This window comes from Biomphalaria glabrata, chromosome 12, assembly GCF_947242115.1.
Source record: "Biomphalaria glabrata chromosome 12, xgBioGlab47.1, whole genome shotgun sequence".
NCBI lineage: Eukaryota > Metazoa > Mollusca > Gastropoda > Planorbidae > Biomphalaria > Biomphalaria glabrata.
The window spans coordinates 3,745,609-3,763,852 of record NC_074722.1 but is presented as its reverse complement, the minus strand read 5'-3'; the positions used below and the strand labels follow the sequence as shown (position 1 = coordinate 3,763,852).

The following is an 18,244-nucleotide window of genomic DNA, read 5'->3' as shown; positions in this document are numbered from 1 at the left end:
CATGTCACGGAATACAACATTTTGTCCTGAAATGTCTGCGTCTTAACGTGTTGACTTGATTGTAAAAAGCATAAAAAAAAATCTTCACTCAGGGCTCGAGAGTCGTCAAGGGGAATAATTCAACGTATACCGCCATTTCTGAAAGATTTTTTTCCCTTGTTCAAGATACCAAACAAAATAATTAATTATCAATAGTTGTTTATATAATGTTGGGTGTGTGAGAAATAAAGTTTATTATAAACTTGTTATTATACAGACAGAGTTGAAATGTAATAACAAAAATGTGTACAAATAGAAATGTAACAATGTAATAATACCATCTGATTGTTGTGTCTCGTTTGCAGCTCTCTATGTCAGGACAAAATGTCTGTCCAGCTTTCATGTGAAATTAAAGGTAAGAACAAAATGAATTGAAAGCCTGAGTCATCATCATCATCATCATCAAACTCTATTAGAGTGAGGGCTTGAGAGGCTTAAATCCTCTCTTGCAAAAGCCCTGGACAGAAACCCTGCTGTCTTGCGTAGTGCATAAATGTCACCATACAGGTCGAGAATTTTTGGTTTCCCAGACCTGTCGAGACGGAGATCGGCAAGTCTGGGGCAGTCAAACAGAATATGAGGCACGGTTTCCTCTTCTTCCCCTCAGCAGGGCACCGTGAATCGAAATTTGGCTATAGCCTTGAGAAATATGAGCCAACAGGACAATGCCCTGTTATGCATTATGCTACAATAGCTGTCTCATGCCTGGACACCCTCCACCACGGGGAAGTGCGGTCAGGGCGCCTCATGCGCTCCGAGAATCCTCGGGCTTTTTGGGACTTGTCCCAGCACTCAAACCACTTTTCCATTTCTGTTTTTTTGTATTATAGCTAGAGCATGGGAAACTTACAGCCTGTTCGATGGGTGGATTAACTCTTTCTCTCCGTAATTATTTACCACATTCTAGTGGAATCAACGTTGGTATCGTCAGTTAGGAGAGAAAGAGTTAAACCCTGCCCTTACGAGAAAGCCTGAACCAGTGTTTCTCAAACGTGTACCGGTGGCGCCCACCTCAATGAAAAAAAAAGTTTTCTTTACTTCTCACTTAGATGAGGAACCTGTGAAACAATGCAATGAAAAAGAAAAGAATAGCTCAGATATATATAGAATTATAAAACAATTTACCGGTTTTATTTTGTAGTGGTATTTTAACTTAAGTTTATAATTTTAGAATCACAAATTCGCGTAATACATGTTTTTTAAAGCCTGTCCCTTTTTTTCTGTGTTGTCTTTAAATGTATAAATAAAATCTATTTTCTGAATATAATATTAGAGCAGCACTCTCTCCCATCCAGTGGGGTCTCGAGCAGAACAAGTCGCCAGACGTTCTTCTGAGTTCTGCTCCAGAAATTCTATCTCCTGGCGTAAAAAAAAAAAGTCAAAAAATAAAAAAAGTGGGGAGGTGGGCCGATAGTGAAATTTTATTTTTATTGTTGTTTGTTTTGTAATAAGAGCGCAGTATTCATCCTAGTTTTTTAAAAAATCACAGGTCAAATTAAGTCTAATAAATTATAAGTCAGCACTGGATATTACTATTATTCGAGGAAAATTCGAGGTAGATACAGCGTAAGTACTTCTGTGGTCATCGTATGAACGTATTCGTGTTATGCAAGATGTCTTGCCGCGAAACTTTTTTGTTTATTTTGTAGTGACACAATACTTTTGAGGCTGTCACGATGTGTTGGTTATTAATGTTACCATGAGATTGTGTGGAACAGACAATGCAATTTCGTATTGTTGTAACCCTATTGGAGTTGCGATAGGGTTAACTGTGTGTGATCAGCTGAAATATGTGACGCAGGCCAGTAATACAGTTTAGCGTGCTATATCGAAGGCAAGAGACAGTACTGATAAGCCTGCGTGGACCAGAGACAGAGTGTGTAAGGCAGTTCAAAGCAGGACAGCGAGGAGACCTTGACAGTTAGTCGACCATGAAGTCGGTCCTGGTGGAGTCCTCGAGCAAGGGCGGACTGGCTATATGGGCATTTTGGGCAAATGCCCGGTGGGCTGGTACTCAATCGGGCCTAAAGGGCCTAATGAATGCCACTATGGCACGCATAAAATTGTTAAAGGTTTTATAATATTCTCTTATATAAAGGGCTATATGAGAGTCAAGTTAAATACATCTTGTACAGACTACAGTGTAATACTAATTTAATCTCACACGTTTTCAAAAATAATGTAGTCGCCTACATCCGTAGACAGTGCTATTAGTTGGCTTCATCTTTTTAGGGCCTACAAACATAGCGATTTAAAAGCAACATAAGGTCTATATTTCTTTTCAAGATATAGAGTGTTATAGAGCATGCATACAGTTATCGATACGTCATTAAAAACATAATAATTTTGACAAACAGATAGGCATATAATTGGAGACCCATTATATGATATACAATTTACGAAATCTACTGTATAGAAATGCCTAGGCCGATTTTGACATCCAGTCCGCCCTTGCCCTTCTAGCGTAATGTGTTTATTGTGCTGCCAATAGTGTCTGTTTTATTTACTCATTATTAAAGTATCAGGTTATTTGGTACTCTAGTTGTCAGGTACTTGATGTGTTGTGTGTTGAGCGGTTGGTTTACAGAGGGCCTGAAGGAGAAGATCGTAACAAGATTGTTCTCTTAACAAGACGACAATTCTCCAACAATAGCCTGATGCCTGAGAAACTACTTCAAAAGTATTAACTCAAAACTGAAATCTTCTTTCAAATAAATACCAAGTTTTAATTCTGAAACTTGAAATCACTTTATTACTAGACACACTACATGAATGTACAGTGGTCAGCAGGTCATCGTGGGGACACAGTGGTCATCAGATCATCGTGGGGACACAGTGGCCAGCAGGTCATCGTGGGGACACAGTGGTCAGCAGGTCATCGCGGGGACACAGTGGTCAGCAGGTCATCGCGGGGACACAGTGGTCAGCAGGTCATCGCGGGGACACAGTGGTCAGCAGGTCATCGCGGGAACACAGTGGTCAGCAGGTCATCGTGGGGACACAGTGGTCAGCAGGTCATCGTGGGGACACAGTGGTCAGCAGGTCATCGTGCGGACACAGTGGTCAGCAGGTCATCGTGGGGACACAGTGGTCAGCAGGTCATCGTGGGGACATAGTGGTCAGCAGGTCATCGTGGGGACCCATTCCCGTTCTGATCCTATTTCGAATCTCCTCATTTGTCATGCGGTATTTGTAGGTTATACCTAGTGTCAGGGCTCACTTCTTGCTTGGCTTTGGCTCATTACTTTGGCTTGGCTCGTTTGGGGGGGGGGGTACTTGCAATCATTACTATTAAGAACAATTACTATAAAGAACAATTACTACTAAACACACTTGAACTCCAATGGAAATATAGATAATCCTTTAATATCCGATAAAACACAAAATAACAGCCACTCTCAAGAAATATATGTACATAAGCATCAGTCCAAGAAAAAATAACGGACTACCAATTTCACTCTATCATACAAGGAAAACTCACATTCAAAATCATCAAGTGTATACTGTTCACATTCATGCCTTGGGGGAAAATAAACAAAAGGGATATAACTATTTCATACTTAAATAGTAACAAAGAAATAAGACATTCACTCTCACCATACCTGCCCCTGACACCTAGGCTCCTTCTATCCATTGGATCCATCTCTTTAACTTTTTTTTTTTTTTTTTAAGGAAACCTCAGAATTTGCGCTATTCAATTTTAGCTTTATCATCATGGGAATCCTTGGGCTTTATGTCTCTTTTCTTTGCCTCTTTTTTGGGCTTTAACTTTTTACTTTTTTTTTTTTTTTTGCGAATATGTCTAGTATAAAACAAATTCTAAGTTTCCTTGTTTGTATGTTTTTTTTTCGTGTTTTTTTTTTGGTTTGAGGGTGGGGGCATAATTATATAATATCCTAGGCTTTTGAAGTTTTGAGAAAAAAACAAACTAGTAAACTGTAGGCAGTAAACAATTCTGTTCTATAGATGTGTTTATCCACAATGATTGTTCGCCTGAGTACACAACCAGGTGAGTCTAATGGAATCTTGTCTTCTCGTTGTTTAGAATGTGGCCACAGAAGTGTCCATCTCCCGCAGCCATTCGTCTTGGACGCCGTGGAGTCCAGTGATGGTCAGTGGCCCTGGACTGCTGCAATCTTCTCGGGCTCATTCTTCAAATGTGGCGCAACTCTTATTTCTGACCATTGGGTGGTCAGTGCCGGACATTGCATTTACAAGTAGATATTACTTTGATTTACACATCTTCATTTGATCTTCATAATTGATTACTTTACATTTTTTTTTACATATTTAAAACACAATATTTTATATTTCATATGCTATGTGACGATGGAATTGAATTTGTCAGCGACTTTATTAACCCATTAACTACCAAAACTTGATTACTGCATTAAATATCAATTTTCTATTAAATATCAATTTCTATTGGTCAAACTATGACACTGCAAAAAGAATTTTTGAAAAAAATCCATATAGTAACGATTCTGTGAGATGTACACTGGCAGTTAATTGACATTGTGATAAAGCAAATAATAAACCACAACAACTCCACAGCAGACTGTTGGTTACTTTCAGTTTTGGTAATCACCTGGTTGACCCATTCTTTGATTGAATATCAATCTATTGTTTTTCAATATATTTTTTTTTCAGTATGGTTAACTCCCCTGAAACTACGACAATCCGTATTGGTCATGTCAACATTCAAGCCGCAGACATCACCTCCGTGCGTGTCAGCGACATCATCAACCACCCAGACAACAATTACATTTATGACAACGACATCGCACTGCTCAGGATGGAGCACCCCGTCGCCCTGTCAGACCTCCAGAGGCCCCTCTGTCTCGGGGACTATCAGAAGGACCGTAGCCCCAGTTTGGTGTGTTACGTGGCTGGATGGGGTGTCCTGAACAAATCAAGTGAGTACCGGAAGTGACCCGGCAATAAAGCCTCACCAATGAAAATCCATGTATCTTGTTTTTGAAACCGGCGAATCGTTAGCACTGGCAGGTCAGAGGGCAAAGGCGAAAGTGGCGCCTAAACTTGTAAACTTCTTACAAGCTAGGACTTATTAGACTTTGTTGGCAAACACAAATGACCGTCTTCAAAAGTATCAAACAAAATATATTTTAAAAATTCAAAATAACGACGCTTATCTAAAGGTAAGAACTCCGCACTTACAACTTTATCTTTCACTTATGTAGACCCGTATTCGATCTCAAACAGAATAACCAATTGCCAATAATTAATTGACTAATTTGTAGAATGTTACATATAAAACCATTATGTTACATAATTGGTTTATTTTTAATTGATTCGTTTTTTGTCAAATACAATAAATAATTGTTTAAAGTTTTAACTTGATCCGAGAATGTGTGTTGTAGAAATAACGTGTTGCAAACGTTTTATCAGACAGAGCGACACCATTCGTTCAAGAATGCCTGAACACAGACCTGCAACGTCACAACCTGTGGGCAGTTTAGACCAATAGCTCGTTGCCACATGGTTAAGACCAGTGACCTTTGATAGGTAGCCAAGCCAAGCCCATGTTTACTTAGCCTCTCGGCCACACATCCCTTATTTTCTGATAGGTATTAACGCCATCCTTTGCACCCCACTAGCAATACCGCTGATGGAAACAATACAAATGTAAACATAGAGTTGAAGCTAGGTGCTGAAACAAATGATACATACATATATTAAACATAAATGAATAACAGCACCAGGGACCAAGTTTTTAAGAGAGAAAGTAGTGAATTAAAATGCTACGAAAATAAGGGCATGCGCCGACCGAGGCTCGAACCTGTGACACTGGATTCGACACCACCGCCTAGCGATAACGCACCAAGCGAAACTAGCCTCTAGACCATCGCAATGTCAAAAAAAAACAGGTCGGCGCATGGTGCGTTATCGCTAGGCGGTGGTGTCGAATCCAGTGTCACAGGTTCGAGCCTCGGTCGGCGCATGCCCTTATTTTCGTAGCATTTTAATTCACTACTTTCTCTCTTAAAAACTTGGTCCCTGGTGCTGTTATTCATTTATGTTTAATATATGTATGGAAACAATACAGTATCTACTTAAACTTTATGTCTACAATTAAATGAGAAGATTGTGTTGTCTATTCCTTTCCATAGGTGTAGCCTCTGGGGAAGGGACTTCGTTGCTTCACCACACAAAGCTGAAGCTGTGGGAGCAGACGAAATGTCAGAAGGCGTACCCAAACCAGATTAAGCCCACAATGTTGTGTGCCGGCTATTACAGTGGTGGAATGGACGCCTGTAAGGTAAGCATGACTTTTAGAATCTAATCTTATATAATACAGACGTTACTTCAAAAAAGAAGATGATTACGTCCTACGCGTCATGCATTTAGTCATGCATATTAACCAATGACTTAAACATCTAAAGATAACCTGCACCCATTAAACCACTGTTACATCAAATCTGAACGAAGTGGTCGTCTCCTTTAGACTAAAACAGAAAGATTTAAAAACTCCTTTATCCCACTTTCTGTCACAGTGTTACAAGATCAGCTGTCGTCATCGAGAAGTACATAGAAGTTTAATTTATAAATAGCTGGTTGTGGGTGTGTATGTTTCGTGTGTGAATGTTGTTCGTATTTGCATCTATATTGATAATATTGTTATTGTTACAGTAGTTACGCTGAGGTTGTAGTCAAACTGAATTTCCATTTGACTGGATCAATAAAAGTTATCTTATCTTATCTTATCTTAAAACTACTTTAAAAAAACTACAACTACAAGAGGTCTCTTTGTCCGTTAATCTGTCTCTAAGTTATTTCCGTTCTGAGATTTTAATTTACCGTCGCGTTACTAAGGAAATCCCCGATTAGCCCCAGCTTCTACGCGTCTAACTATGAGTCATTACAATGGTACAGCTTCCGTTTTCATAGTTTCGGTTTCTTTATCCTTTTAGTTTTCTAGAATAGCCTTTCACCTCGAATCTCATACATTGTTCCGTTAAAACATCGCTGAACAGGCGAAATGAAGTTTTTATATATTCCCAACAATTACTTTTTAGTTTCCTGTGGACTATGTTGGATGTTTAATTTTTGTATTTGACTATTATCAGTGTTCTGTTAAACCAAAGTTTCATTTTTTAACTTTGCCTCAGGGTGACAGTGGCGGACCGCTGATGTGTCAATCTCGCCCCGAACAATGGGAGCTGGTCGGCGTGGTCAGTTGGGGAGAAGGCTGTGGTGAGGTCGGCAAGCCGGGTGTCTACACGAGAGTTGACCCATACATAAACTGGATCAAATCTGTTATAGGAGATGCAGGTACGTGATTCAATTCAACAAGTGTAATCTAATGTTGCTATTATTATTTATTACTGTTATTATTACTTTAGCTTGGTTAGTGTACTAGTCTCTTTTGTTACCTTCAGGAAAAAGGGGGGGGGGGATTGAGATCAGGTCGCTGTGCTTAGGCGCCAAGAAACCCTCAGAGCTCAAATATACATTTAGCCATCGCGATTTCAACTAGAGCGCTTTGTGTTACCACGGGATTGGGAGGTTAATACGTATTCTTGACTGTGAAACCTGATAAAGTACGTGGAAGTAGGCCTACTTCTTTGGACGCAGAAATTACATTTTTTTCGTCTATGAAAAACGCCACGTTTCTCCCTCAAAATCTACGGTCTGCGGGCTTTTTCAGTGCACGGACCAAAGGTTTGGAACTCACTCCCCATTGATCTCAGACAGACATCATGCTATACCAGTTTTAAGAAGAACATTAAGACCTACTTGTTTAAAACTTTTTTAGATTAGTTATTGATTTCGGTTGTCGTGTTTGTGTTTGTAATGTTGTTGCAGCGCCTTGAGCCTACATTTTGTTTGTTAACAGCGCTTTATAAATAAAATTATTATTATTATGAAGTAAAATAATAATTCTTAAGTAGAAATCTCGGTGAGAACAGTGATTTTTTTGTTATTTCGGAGTCCACCCAAATCTAAATGGGAACCTGTCGTTAGTTGAGGAAAAGTAACGGCAGTTGGTCTTTGTGCTGGGGACATTAAATCTTCATTAACTGTGGGTCACAGAAACAGATGACCTTTACATTGTCTGCCACACAAATTGCAAGGTCTGAAAGTGGAACTTTATTTTTTTACGTTGCTAGAAATTATGTAAAGATTGAATACCAAGTAAATATCAAGAAATGATCCAAATTCAATAATAAATTCACAAAAGTAGAATAGACGTAGAACTCCAAATATATGTGGAGTTTTGTCCCCTTAGATAATTGTACACGTTATTTCTCTCACACTCATTCTCGAATCAAATTGAAACTTTACACAATTATTTATTGTACTAACAAAACATGAATCAAATGAAAAATTACCGAATTACTCAATTGATTATGGGTAATTAATTATTTTGTTTGATATCAAAACATGGAAAGAAATTCTACATTATTAAGATATATATATGTGTAAATGTGGAGTTCTTCCCTTTATACAATTATTAACTTTTTTTTTTTACCTTTGAGTATTTTTATATATTATACCGGTATCACTTTGAAGTATTTGTAAAAGTATTAAGTGTATTGGCAATGTTACTTGTAAGAAGTTGTACCATAATTGAGTGTTACTTACTAACTTACTTGAATTGCTATGGCTTGCAGTAAATATACTATTACATATAGAGTGTGTCCCGACTTTTTTTTGTTGTCAGTCCATCAATATGTTCTTGATCCCGGGCCCACGGGCACCTTGCTAGGCCACTTGGGGCACGCAAACATCTCATAATTTGCTTTCATTCTTTCAGGCAAAGTAAACGCTTCTTGTGACTTCGAGCATCCAGACATCTGTGGCTATTCCAGCTGGTCAGGGAGTGAGTTCTCCTGGAGTCGTAGGTCTGGGGGCGTCCATGTACCCGCCATGCCTAGCGCTGACACTACTTTGAAAACTACCGCAGGTATTTACTGTTGTACATTTATTGCCAAGCTTAGATCAACTCGGGGGGGGGGGGGGGGGGGCGCAGTGGCTGAGTGGTTAAGCACTTGGATTCCTAACCTGTGGTCCTGGGTTCGAATCTTTGTGAAGACTGGGATTTTGAATCTCGGGATTTTTAGGGCGCCCCTGAGTCCACCCAACATTAATGGATTCCTAACTTTAGTTAGGTGGTTTGTCGTTGTGCTGGCCACATGACAGCCTACAGATGACCTGAACATCTTCTGCCCCATTGATTGCAAGGTCTGAAAGGGAAACTCCGTCTTTCTGCCTTGTCAAAATTCTTTACACTTCCAAATCTCGGATCAAGGCGGAACTTTGCACGTTTATTTAATGTCGATGACAAAACATAACTCAATCAAAAAGTTAATTAATTAGTTAATCAATGTACAAAGCTAAAGGGAGATAAGCCTTGCAATAATGGAAAGATGTTGCAGCTATTGAATGATTCTCTCCCCTTTAAAGTGCACTTGGGACTCTTGTCAACAGGCAAGGTAGATAACTCGTAAAAGTCTCAAGACCACGAGAGTAACCTACGCACTTGTGTACATTTATGATTCATTCAAAATAATAAATGAAATTTTGCCTGCATCAGTCAGTTTTTGTATTTCATAAACATGCCAGACTAGATTGACATAGGTGCCGGCCGGACGTAATCAAGATATCTTCGCTTTTGAAGTAACGTCAGTAATTTATAAGATAACATAATATAAGTGAAGGTTTCTAAAAAGATATTATCTTTTATATTTAACTAGCTATTGAAATATGATTATATGTGTAATAGTGTGTTTACAATCTTTCCATGCTATTATTAACCAAACAAAAAAAAAACATTATACATATTTATTGAGCGTTTGTTTTGCTCTAAAAAAAATGAATATTAGATTTTAAAACTTTTGTTTACCCCGCCCTCCCCCCCCCCCCCCCCTCCCCAAGAAAGAATCCTGGTTAAGCGTATGTATAAATCTAGTACACCATTTAATATTCCAATGATAAGCATTTAGATCTAGACTTTTAAGACAATGCGCACAATTTCCTGCATATTAATTTATAATTTATTAAACTCTTGAATCAATGGACCTCATTCACCAATCGTAAACAAGCAACATTTTGTCACCTGATAATATTGATAAGACAATGAAAATTGCGTATCACGTGACAGCCTTAATGGATTGCGTAATTTGTATAGAAGATATAGAGAACCACGTGGCAAAATGTTGTTTGTTTACGATTGGTGAATGAGGTCCATTAAGTCTTGATTTGGGAAATTACTGAACGCCATAGTCCTTTCAAGAACGCCTTATTCTTTTCAAAACCGATACAGGATCTAGACCTAGATTCAGTCTTTAACCAAATTTACATTTATTTATTTTTACTTTGAAAAATTATAAAAGTCAAACTAGATTTTTCCTCATGTGGCCAAAGAGATAGTAACTATTCTCTAAACTCTAAGCGATATACATCAACTGTTAAGTTCATAGGACCCACGGTTTGGAAGCCAAGAGCTTTACCGTTCAGCCACCAAGCCACCCGACTTGAATAGAGGTATAGAAGTATACAAGTATAGAGGTATACAAGTATATAAGTATACAAATATAGATGTATACAAGTATAGATGTACACAAGTATAGAGGTATACAAGTATAGAGGTATACAAGTATAGAGGAATACAAGTATAGAGGTATACAAGTATAGAAGTATATAATTATACAAGTATAGATGTACACAAGTATAGAGGTATACAAGTATAGAGGTATACAAGTATAGAAGTATACAAGTATAGATATATACAAGTATAGATATATACAAGTATAGAGGTATACAAGTATAGAAGTATACAAGTATAGAAGTATATAAGTATACAAGTATAGATATACACAAGTATAGAAGTATAGAAGTATACAGGTATAGAGGTAAACAAATATAGAGGTATACAAGTATATAGGTATACAAGTATACAGGTAGACGGGTAGACAGGTAGAGAGGTATTGTAAAACTTCTACTCCATTGTTTCTTTAGCTAAATAAAGATTCTCCGGAGTTCATTAAATTCGGGTCATTGGATTCAACTCCATCTCAGCAAAAGATTCATATGCCGACTGGTGAGCTTTAAAAACGAATTGATTTCCTCTACCTCCAGGTCATTACCTGTACGCTTACATACCATACAACACCAAAGAGAAAGAGGCTGTGCTGGTATCTCCCGGAATAACGCTACAAGCGTTCCCGTCCTGCCTCCAAGTCAGCGTCATCCTGTTCCAGTGCCCACGATGTCAGCTACAGCTACAGACGGTGACTACAGGTGGCGGCGTCTCGCCCACGCTCTTTCAAATCTCTACGCAGACACCATTTTGGATGAGGTAATAGCCAAAGAAGATCCTATCGTCTGGCTCTGGAGCCACTTGAGATGTTAATGTTTACCTTACGTAATTAAGTTTATGGCATTAAGGATGGCTGCCTGGTCGTGCGGTTTGCGCGCTGGACTGTCGTTTAGATTTATCGATGTCCCGGGTTCAAACCCTGCCCGCTCCCATCCCCCGTCGTCCTGCGGGAGGTTTGGACTAGGAAGTAACTATCTTCAACTCTGAAGGAACATCCGAAATAAGTAAAACATTTTACAAACAAGTTTCGACTTTTAAAAAAAAGATTAAAACATCCTATTGTTATAATGATATGTATTCAGGCTGAATTGACCTTTGACTTCTGCATTTTTTATTTCTTATGTTGACAGATTCAGTGTAGACATATCTGAACCATTTCAAAAACTTCGGTTTGTAGCTAGTTCCGGTAGACAGATCTACGGTGGCGTAGGACTTGATGACATCATTCTGGAGCCAAAGATCTGTCCATGTAATAGGATTTAATATATTTCTTTCGCCATTTTACTTTATAATCATTTACAAGGTTTTTTTGTTTGTTTTTTTGGCTGAGGGCTTAAGTTTAATATTTTCGTATATTTTATTATTTATTTTGATCTGAAACAATAATTGTATTTCCTCAGCTACAGTGAGATTAAATTGTAATTTCGATAACCTGGACAAGATGACCTTAAATTTGTGTCAGTATACGCAAGACCGAGAAACGGATGAATTTGATTGGTCGGTGGAAGTAGAACAAGGAGACACAAATACATCTGACATAGGTTGGTGCAGTTTTTTGTGGATGTAAAACTGAATGGGTAATCAAGGCACATTTTCGATAATTGACAAGTGAACTTTTCAAAATGAGGCATGGTGTTCCCTTTTTAGTTGATGATTTGATGAGATGGTGCCTGTTATATATGGAAAACCAGTGACTTGGCAGAATTCAGGTCATTGGTTAAAATGCATGACTAAATGCATGACACGTAGGACGTAATCATTTTCTTTTTTGAAGTAACGTCTGTACCATATAAGATAAGATGTAATGTTTGTAAAATTATTTGTGTGTGTGTAAAATGATTTAAATGTTTCGGATGTTCCTTTAGAGTTGAACATAAACATAATTATAATTTAGGACGACGGGAGAAAGCAGATTGTCACGACCTGTTTCTTGTAGTAGGCGTGATGACGCGAATGTCTCTGTGTGTTGTAGATACCTCTTCTGGTACTGCTATAATGTTCTTCTTAGCTAAATACTTTCTTACACGCACTAGATTTGCAAGTGCGTAAGAACACTAATATACTAAACTCTCCAACGACAACATTTCGAATTATTAATAAATACGTGTTTTATATTTTAAAATTTGTATAGGTTCCATATAGACATAGAGCCTTAGCCTATGTCTAGAGTATTATAGAAGTAGGATCTAGATTTAGGATATTTATATCGTTTTTAGATCAGAACTAGAATCAATGATTGAAGAATTAAATTAGTAAGTTTGCATTCGCCTGAAGGCTAGAAAAAATAGATCGATTGGTCAATAGATTTATAGTTTTTTTTTTATACAAATAAATTATAATTATGTATAGGCAGTCCAGCACATTCTAGCCATCTAGGTCTACATTTAAATATTAGAAACTAAATCTTAATGGAGTAGATCTGTACTAAATCTCAAAATCAATTTTATCTTGTTGCAATAGATTTACAGGTCCATGCGTGTACATTGATGGAATCAGTTTTATCAATGTTGATTAAAGTAGGCTGCTTCAAATGAATAATGAGGGAAAAAATGTTAAGAGAGAAACATCATTTAAAATAACTGTGTGTTGGGGGGAGGGGGGTTACAAACATTGTTAATATAAAATTGTACTAAATCCTCTTAACTTGTATTACAAGCTTTATCAATAAATACACACAAACCCTATTTATTATAATGATAGGCTTACTAACTACATATTTAAAACATGGGGGGGGGGGGGCATATTATGATATAGATCTAGGTAGTAATTTAATACTGTTCTTCTTTCGTAAAATTTTGGTGCTTAAATTGTATATGCGGTACGTTTCAGGGTTGGTAAAGTTTGGGGTTTATGATTTGAGGGTTTGTAAAATTTGGAAATTCTGGTTTCAGGGTTTACTTGGTCTCATGGGTGGCACCCCTGTAACTTGAGTACATGTACATTACTCCACTGTAAAAGATATCCATAGCACTCCTCTCTCTACGGGAGTCTAAAATCAACTGACTGAAATCACCCCGTGGTCAGTTACAATCCAAATATTTCCTCGTGCATTAGCACGAAGTAGTTACATGATTACTAAATCACTATTAGTTCACTTTGTGTCACACTGGTTCTAAAACAGATGGCAGGGTTTGAACTCGGGACTATCGAGACGACCGAACGACAGCCACTTTACTTCTTATAAACTACAGACGTCACTTCAAAAAAAAGAAGATGATTACGTCCTACGCGTGTCCCTAGGTCAATCTAGTCATGCATGTTAATTAATGACTTTAGCTCCGCCAAGTCGTTGGTTTTCCTGGCTGATTCAGGCAACCCCTTTCATACTCTAATATCACTAGGGAAGAAGGAGTATTTGTACAAATTTGTCCTAGCATATGGAGCAAGGAATGTGCCTTTATCTTTGTGTCTTTCAGAGTATTTTATTAGATTTTGTTTTTGTATTTGAAGATTATGTTTCTTTTTTTATCTTTAATTTCTACTTTACTTTTTGAGTCTTCTATCCTGAAGGGTATCTACATTTAATGTCCAGTGCGCATACCACCCGATGTGAAGATGTACTACTATTTTTTTAAAATGACCTTGTATCATTCTACAAATTAATATTCTCTCTCTCTCTACAAATAACAATAAATACTCCCTTTTCATATCACCTAGGAAACACACATAATTAGATTCCGTTTCATTGGTCAGGCCAATTTACATCTCTGGTTCCAATGATGCCGCTTGACAGACAAATTTGTTTGTACAAAACTTTGCATCATTAACAGTTTATATTTCATCTACTGAATCTGAAATAGTCACGGTTCCCATACAATAGTGGCTTTATGAGCGCGTACCGACGTGTGCCCTCCCTTTCTTTTTTCGCTCTTTGTTATCTTTATTTTAGATAAATACTTGTATCACTTCCTGTCTGTATTATTCTATTTCTTTCTGTTTTTTTAAACTAGTACTTCTAATTAAGTTTGATTTGTTCATTAGGATTAATAATATTTCGTTTTGTTCTTTTTTTATATATTTTACAGACATGTTTTTGCGAGGATGGAACACATTTGGTTACCTTGGATACAGAGCACGCATTAAGTCTCCAGAAATAGCTGGTTACGTCCCTTTGTGTCTCAGCTTCCGGTATAGAATCAGCTCCCCTAGTGCTGGGGCTCTTCAGCTCTGCAAGCAGTTTGTCGTCAGTGGCAGCCCGTATCTGGACTGTTCCATTTGGTCATCCCGATCTCTGGGGCCTCAGCCAGAGTGGGGTCAAGCTCGGGTCAGCGTCGGGGCGTCCACTGTAAATTTCAGTCTCGTTTTTGAGATGGTTCAGGGTCAGGGTCAAGGTTATGTGGACCTCGATGATATTGTTCGTCAAGATGGCGACTGTGTATGATGCTGATCTGCATCTAAGCAGCGAGCCTGGTTAGAAGGAAAGTGTTAGCTATTTTAGAGGCGACTTCATAGAATGAAATGGGATGATGTGTATTTATACCCAGGATTGGGTTGAAAATAGAAGTGTATCTTACTTTACTCTAAAACTTACTGGGGGTTTTCTCTCCTTCAATCTGAGGTTAAGATTTTAGAGAGGACAAAAATTAAAGCCGTGAAATACTGATAAGTAAAACCCCATTATAGCTCTTTGAGATAAGGATCGCACTATTGGACGCAATACTGATAAAAGAATAGTTTTGTATGTTAAAGCAGGGTAAGGGAGACAATCATGGTGGTCTAGTTATTGTTTACTGAGTTATTGGACTTGTTTCTAGAAAGTTTTATGACGCATGTTTTGCTCATTCAGACTCTATGGTCTAGAGTCTAGATATATTGATGCAAACAAGAAATCTTTTTTTAAATCAGTGTATATTAAAGTAATATAGCAAATGTAATAATTTCTATTCAACTCACTAAGGAGAAAAAAAAAAGAAAATTGGCCAGTAAGGGACCCACGACATTCGCGCTATTAGCGAGTGCCAACGGGAGGCTAAGTACGCTTGAACTTTGCTTGGCTACCTATGAAGGGGGCTCGAGGTTCGACGCCCGACTCGAGCGGAGTTGTGTTTACTGAGCGCCTAAGGGCAGCACGGAAGGCCTTCTCCCAGATACCCCCCTGCCCCTACTGGTCCACCAATGGGTATAGCGTATAAATGCTATCAATAACATAAGGCAATTATACGGGTCTACGTTATTTGTATTGAATAAGAAATACATGGAGCCTCTTACATTACAAAATGAACACGCTTTCATTAGTTATAGGGCGCGTGCCGCGATAAGCATGGAGTGTTACGTTATTTGCATTTATATAAATTATTATTGATTTAAAGATGGTTTTAATGACTTTACATATTAAGTTAAGCGACCCTTAGTTAGTTTGCAGCACACAGTTCTACACTCTGTCAGAACCTGCGACCCCAAACTGTATCGGCACTTGCAGTTCCTTTGGATTGATCAACTATGATGGGGGGAACTGTACTGTGGTCGACATCGTTCCGACCAAAGCTAATGCCCAGGCATTCATCTCATTTATTTAAGATGATCCATAGTCGATTTCAGACTGAAGGAGGCCGTATCATATGAATCTTCTGGTATAAGAGAGTTGATTCTGACATACATATATCTACTGTAAATTGTTGAATTGCTTCCAGTTTAAGATGTAAATAAATGTATCTGTTATTTATTATGTTCACCTCATATTATAACTCGGGTAATAACTGCATACACTATATATTATATGTTGATTGTAATACATATATACATAAACTTATTTTATATTGAACATTTGTGTTCACGTATAGAGCTGGTTGTTCAGTGATTCATTATAATAGCACAGCACAACAGGAAAAAAAAAATCCATTTTGCACTATCTGTACAATGATACGATATAGTAATACCGTGATACAATGATACTATACAGTTGTACAATGATATAATGATACAATAGTGTAGTGATACAATGTTACGATACAGTGATACAATGATACAATACAGTGATACAATGATACAATGCAGTGATACAATGATACAATAAAGTGATGAAATGATATAATGATACAATAGTTATACAATGATTCGATACAGTGACAAAACGATACAATAAAGTGATAAAATGATAGAATACAGTGATACAATGATACAATACAGTGATACAATATAGTGATAGGATATGATACAATACAGTGATAAAATGATACAATGCGTTGATACAATGCTACAGTACAGTGATACAATGCTACAGTAATGCTACAGTACAGTGATACAATACTACAGTACAGTGATACAATGCTACAGTAAAGTGATACAATGCTACAGTACAGTGATACAATACAAGGCAGCCCTTTTTCTTGAGACTTCTATTTTGTTCCAACATCCAACATTCTGAGTTATGTCTATTAACCTATTGACCAAAACATTTCTATTCTATTTAAACATAGAATTTGTTTTTTTTTAAAGTTATTTCACAATAAACATTTCATTATTGTATTAATATTTTTGTGTTTTTTTAAACTTTGTTTCTCTGTGTGTGTGTGTGTGTTGCGTGTGTTTCAACCCAATTATAAGTACTTTGTACAAAGCTTATATCAACTCACTCTCTCTGTATGTCTGTCTGTCTGGTAAAAAGTTTGTACACGTTATTTCTCCGACACCCAATATCGGATCAAGCTGAAATTTTAAATAGTAACTTGTTTAACCTGACAACACAAGAATCAATTATAAAAAAAAATTAGTTAACTAACTATTGGTAATTAATTATTTTCTTTGGTATCTTGAACAAGGGAAAGATATTGTACTTAACTGAAGTGTAGGTAGCCTATAAGCTGAATTATTCCCATTTATAGGTCGCCGCTTTGAAGCAAGTTCGAAACAAACAATAGATCTATACAATTTCATAACCATTTCATTAGCAGAGTGGTTAGAATGTCGGCTTGAGTCATAAGTTCGAATTCAGGTCATTCCCCCTTTTTTTAAAATTAATGTTATTAAAACCGATTACGGTAAACTTCATCCAGATATCTTTTTTTTTTTCTCTACCCCCATTTTTACCAACAGGTCCAGACAAGTGATTGGATCATAGCGTACTGAGAAAGTTAAAGGTATGAAATAGCGCTAAACAAAAAACAAAAATTGATAGAAATATTTCTAATCGCACAGGTATATTGTTGTTGGTCTATATCTATTACAAACTTAATTACATGACTGATCCAAACTAATTGATACAATTACACTTCGTATAAGCTTTATTGTTTTTTTTAAAGTATTTCTTTGTTGTTTCTTTTTGTTTTTCTATTTGTTGGTTGCGCGAATCAGGCCAGTGTTTTCAGTATTGTCCGCTTGCTAATATTCTCCCCATTTATATTTCACGAGCCGACCCGCGGCGTAGCATACGCATCCCCCCTCTTTTTTTTCCTGAGCCTCGCTCTCTGTCACAACGAAAGTTACGTGGGGTAACTCTAGTCCGACTTGCAGAAATTAAAGAGTTATCTTTCCCTGATTTTTCCATTGTGTTGTCCCGAATTGTTGGGCCACGAAGAGAGTTATAAATATAGATAGATTTTTTTGGCTCTGTAAACGTGAACAAATATTTCAAGTTGTATTCAATTCAATGATCACTTCTAGCAAGCTGTAAACCTTTTCAGCTCTTTACTAGTAGCAGAGAAA

The 18,244-nt window shown here is 37.4% G+C and overlaps 1 protein-coding gene across 3 annotated transcripts in view; it reads left to right on the top strand.

Moving 5' to 3' along the window:
• LOC106071027 (uncharacterized) overlaps positions 1 to 17,070 on the top strand; it is a 49,542-nt gene extending 32,472 nt beyond the window's left edge. For all 3 annotated transcript variants that reach the window (XM_056006727.1, XM_056006729.1, XM_056006728.1), the window contains exons 12-21: positions 345 to 394; positions 4,085 to 4,256; positions 4,690 to 4,955; positions 6,171 to 6,319; positions 7,170 to 7,332; positions 8,819 to 8,968; positions 11,143 to 11,362; positions 11,734 to 11,852; positions 12,004 to 12,144; positions 14,629 to 17,070. In XM_056006727.1, the coding sequence (XP_055862702.1) occupies positions 345 to 394; positions 4,085 to 4,256; positions 4,690 to 4,955; positions 6,171 to 6,319; positions 7,170 to 7,332; positions 8,819 to 8,968; positions 11,143 to 11,362; positions 11,734 to 11,852; positions 12,004 to 12,144; positions 14,629 to 14,984 (1,786 nt within the window). In that variant the 3' untranslated portion in view covers positions 14,985 to 17,070. The remainder of the gene's footprint in view (positions 1 to 344; positions 395 to 4,084; positions 4,257 to 4,689; positions 4,956 to 6,170; positions 6,320 to 7,169; positions 7,333 to 8,818; positions 8,969 to 11,142; positions 11,363 to 11,733; positions 11,853 to 12,003; positions 12,145 to 14,628) is intronic.
• Positions 17,071 to 18,244: the final 1,174 nt, after the last annotated feature.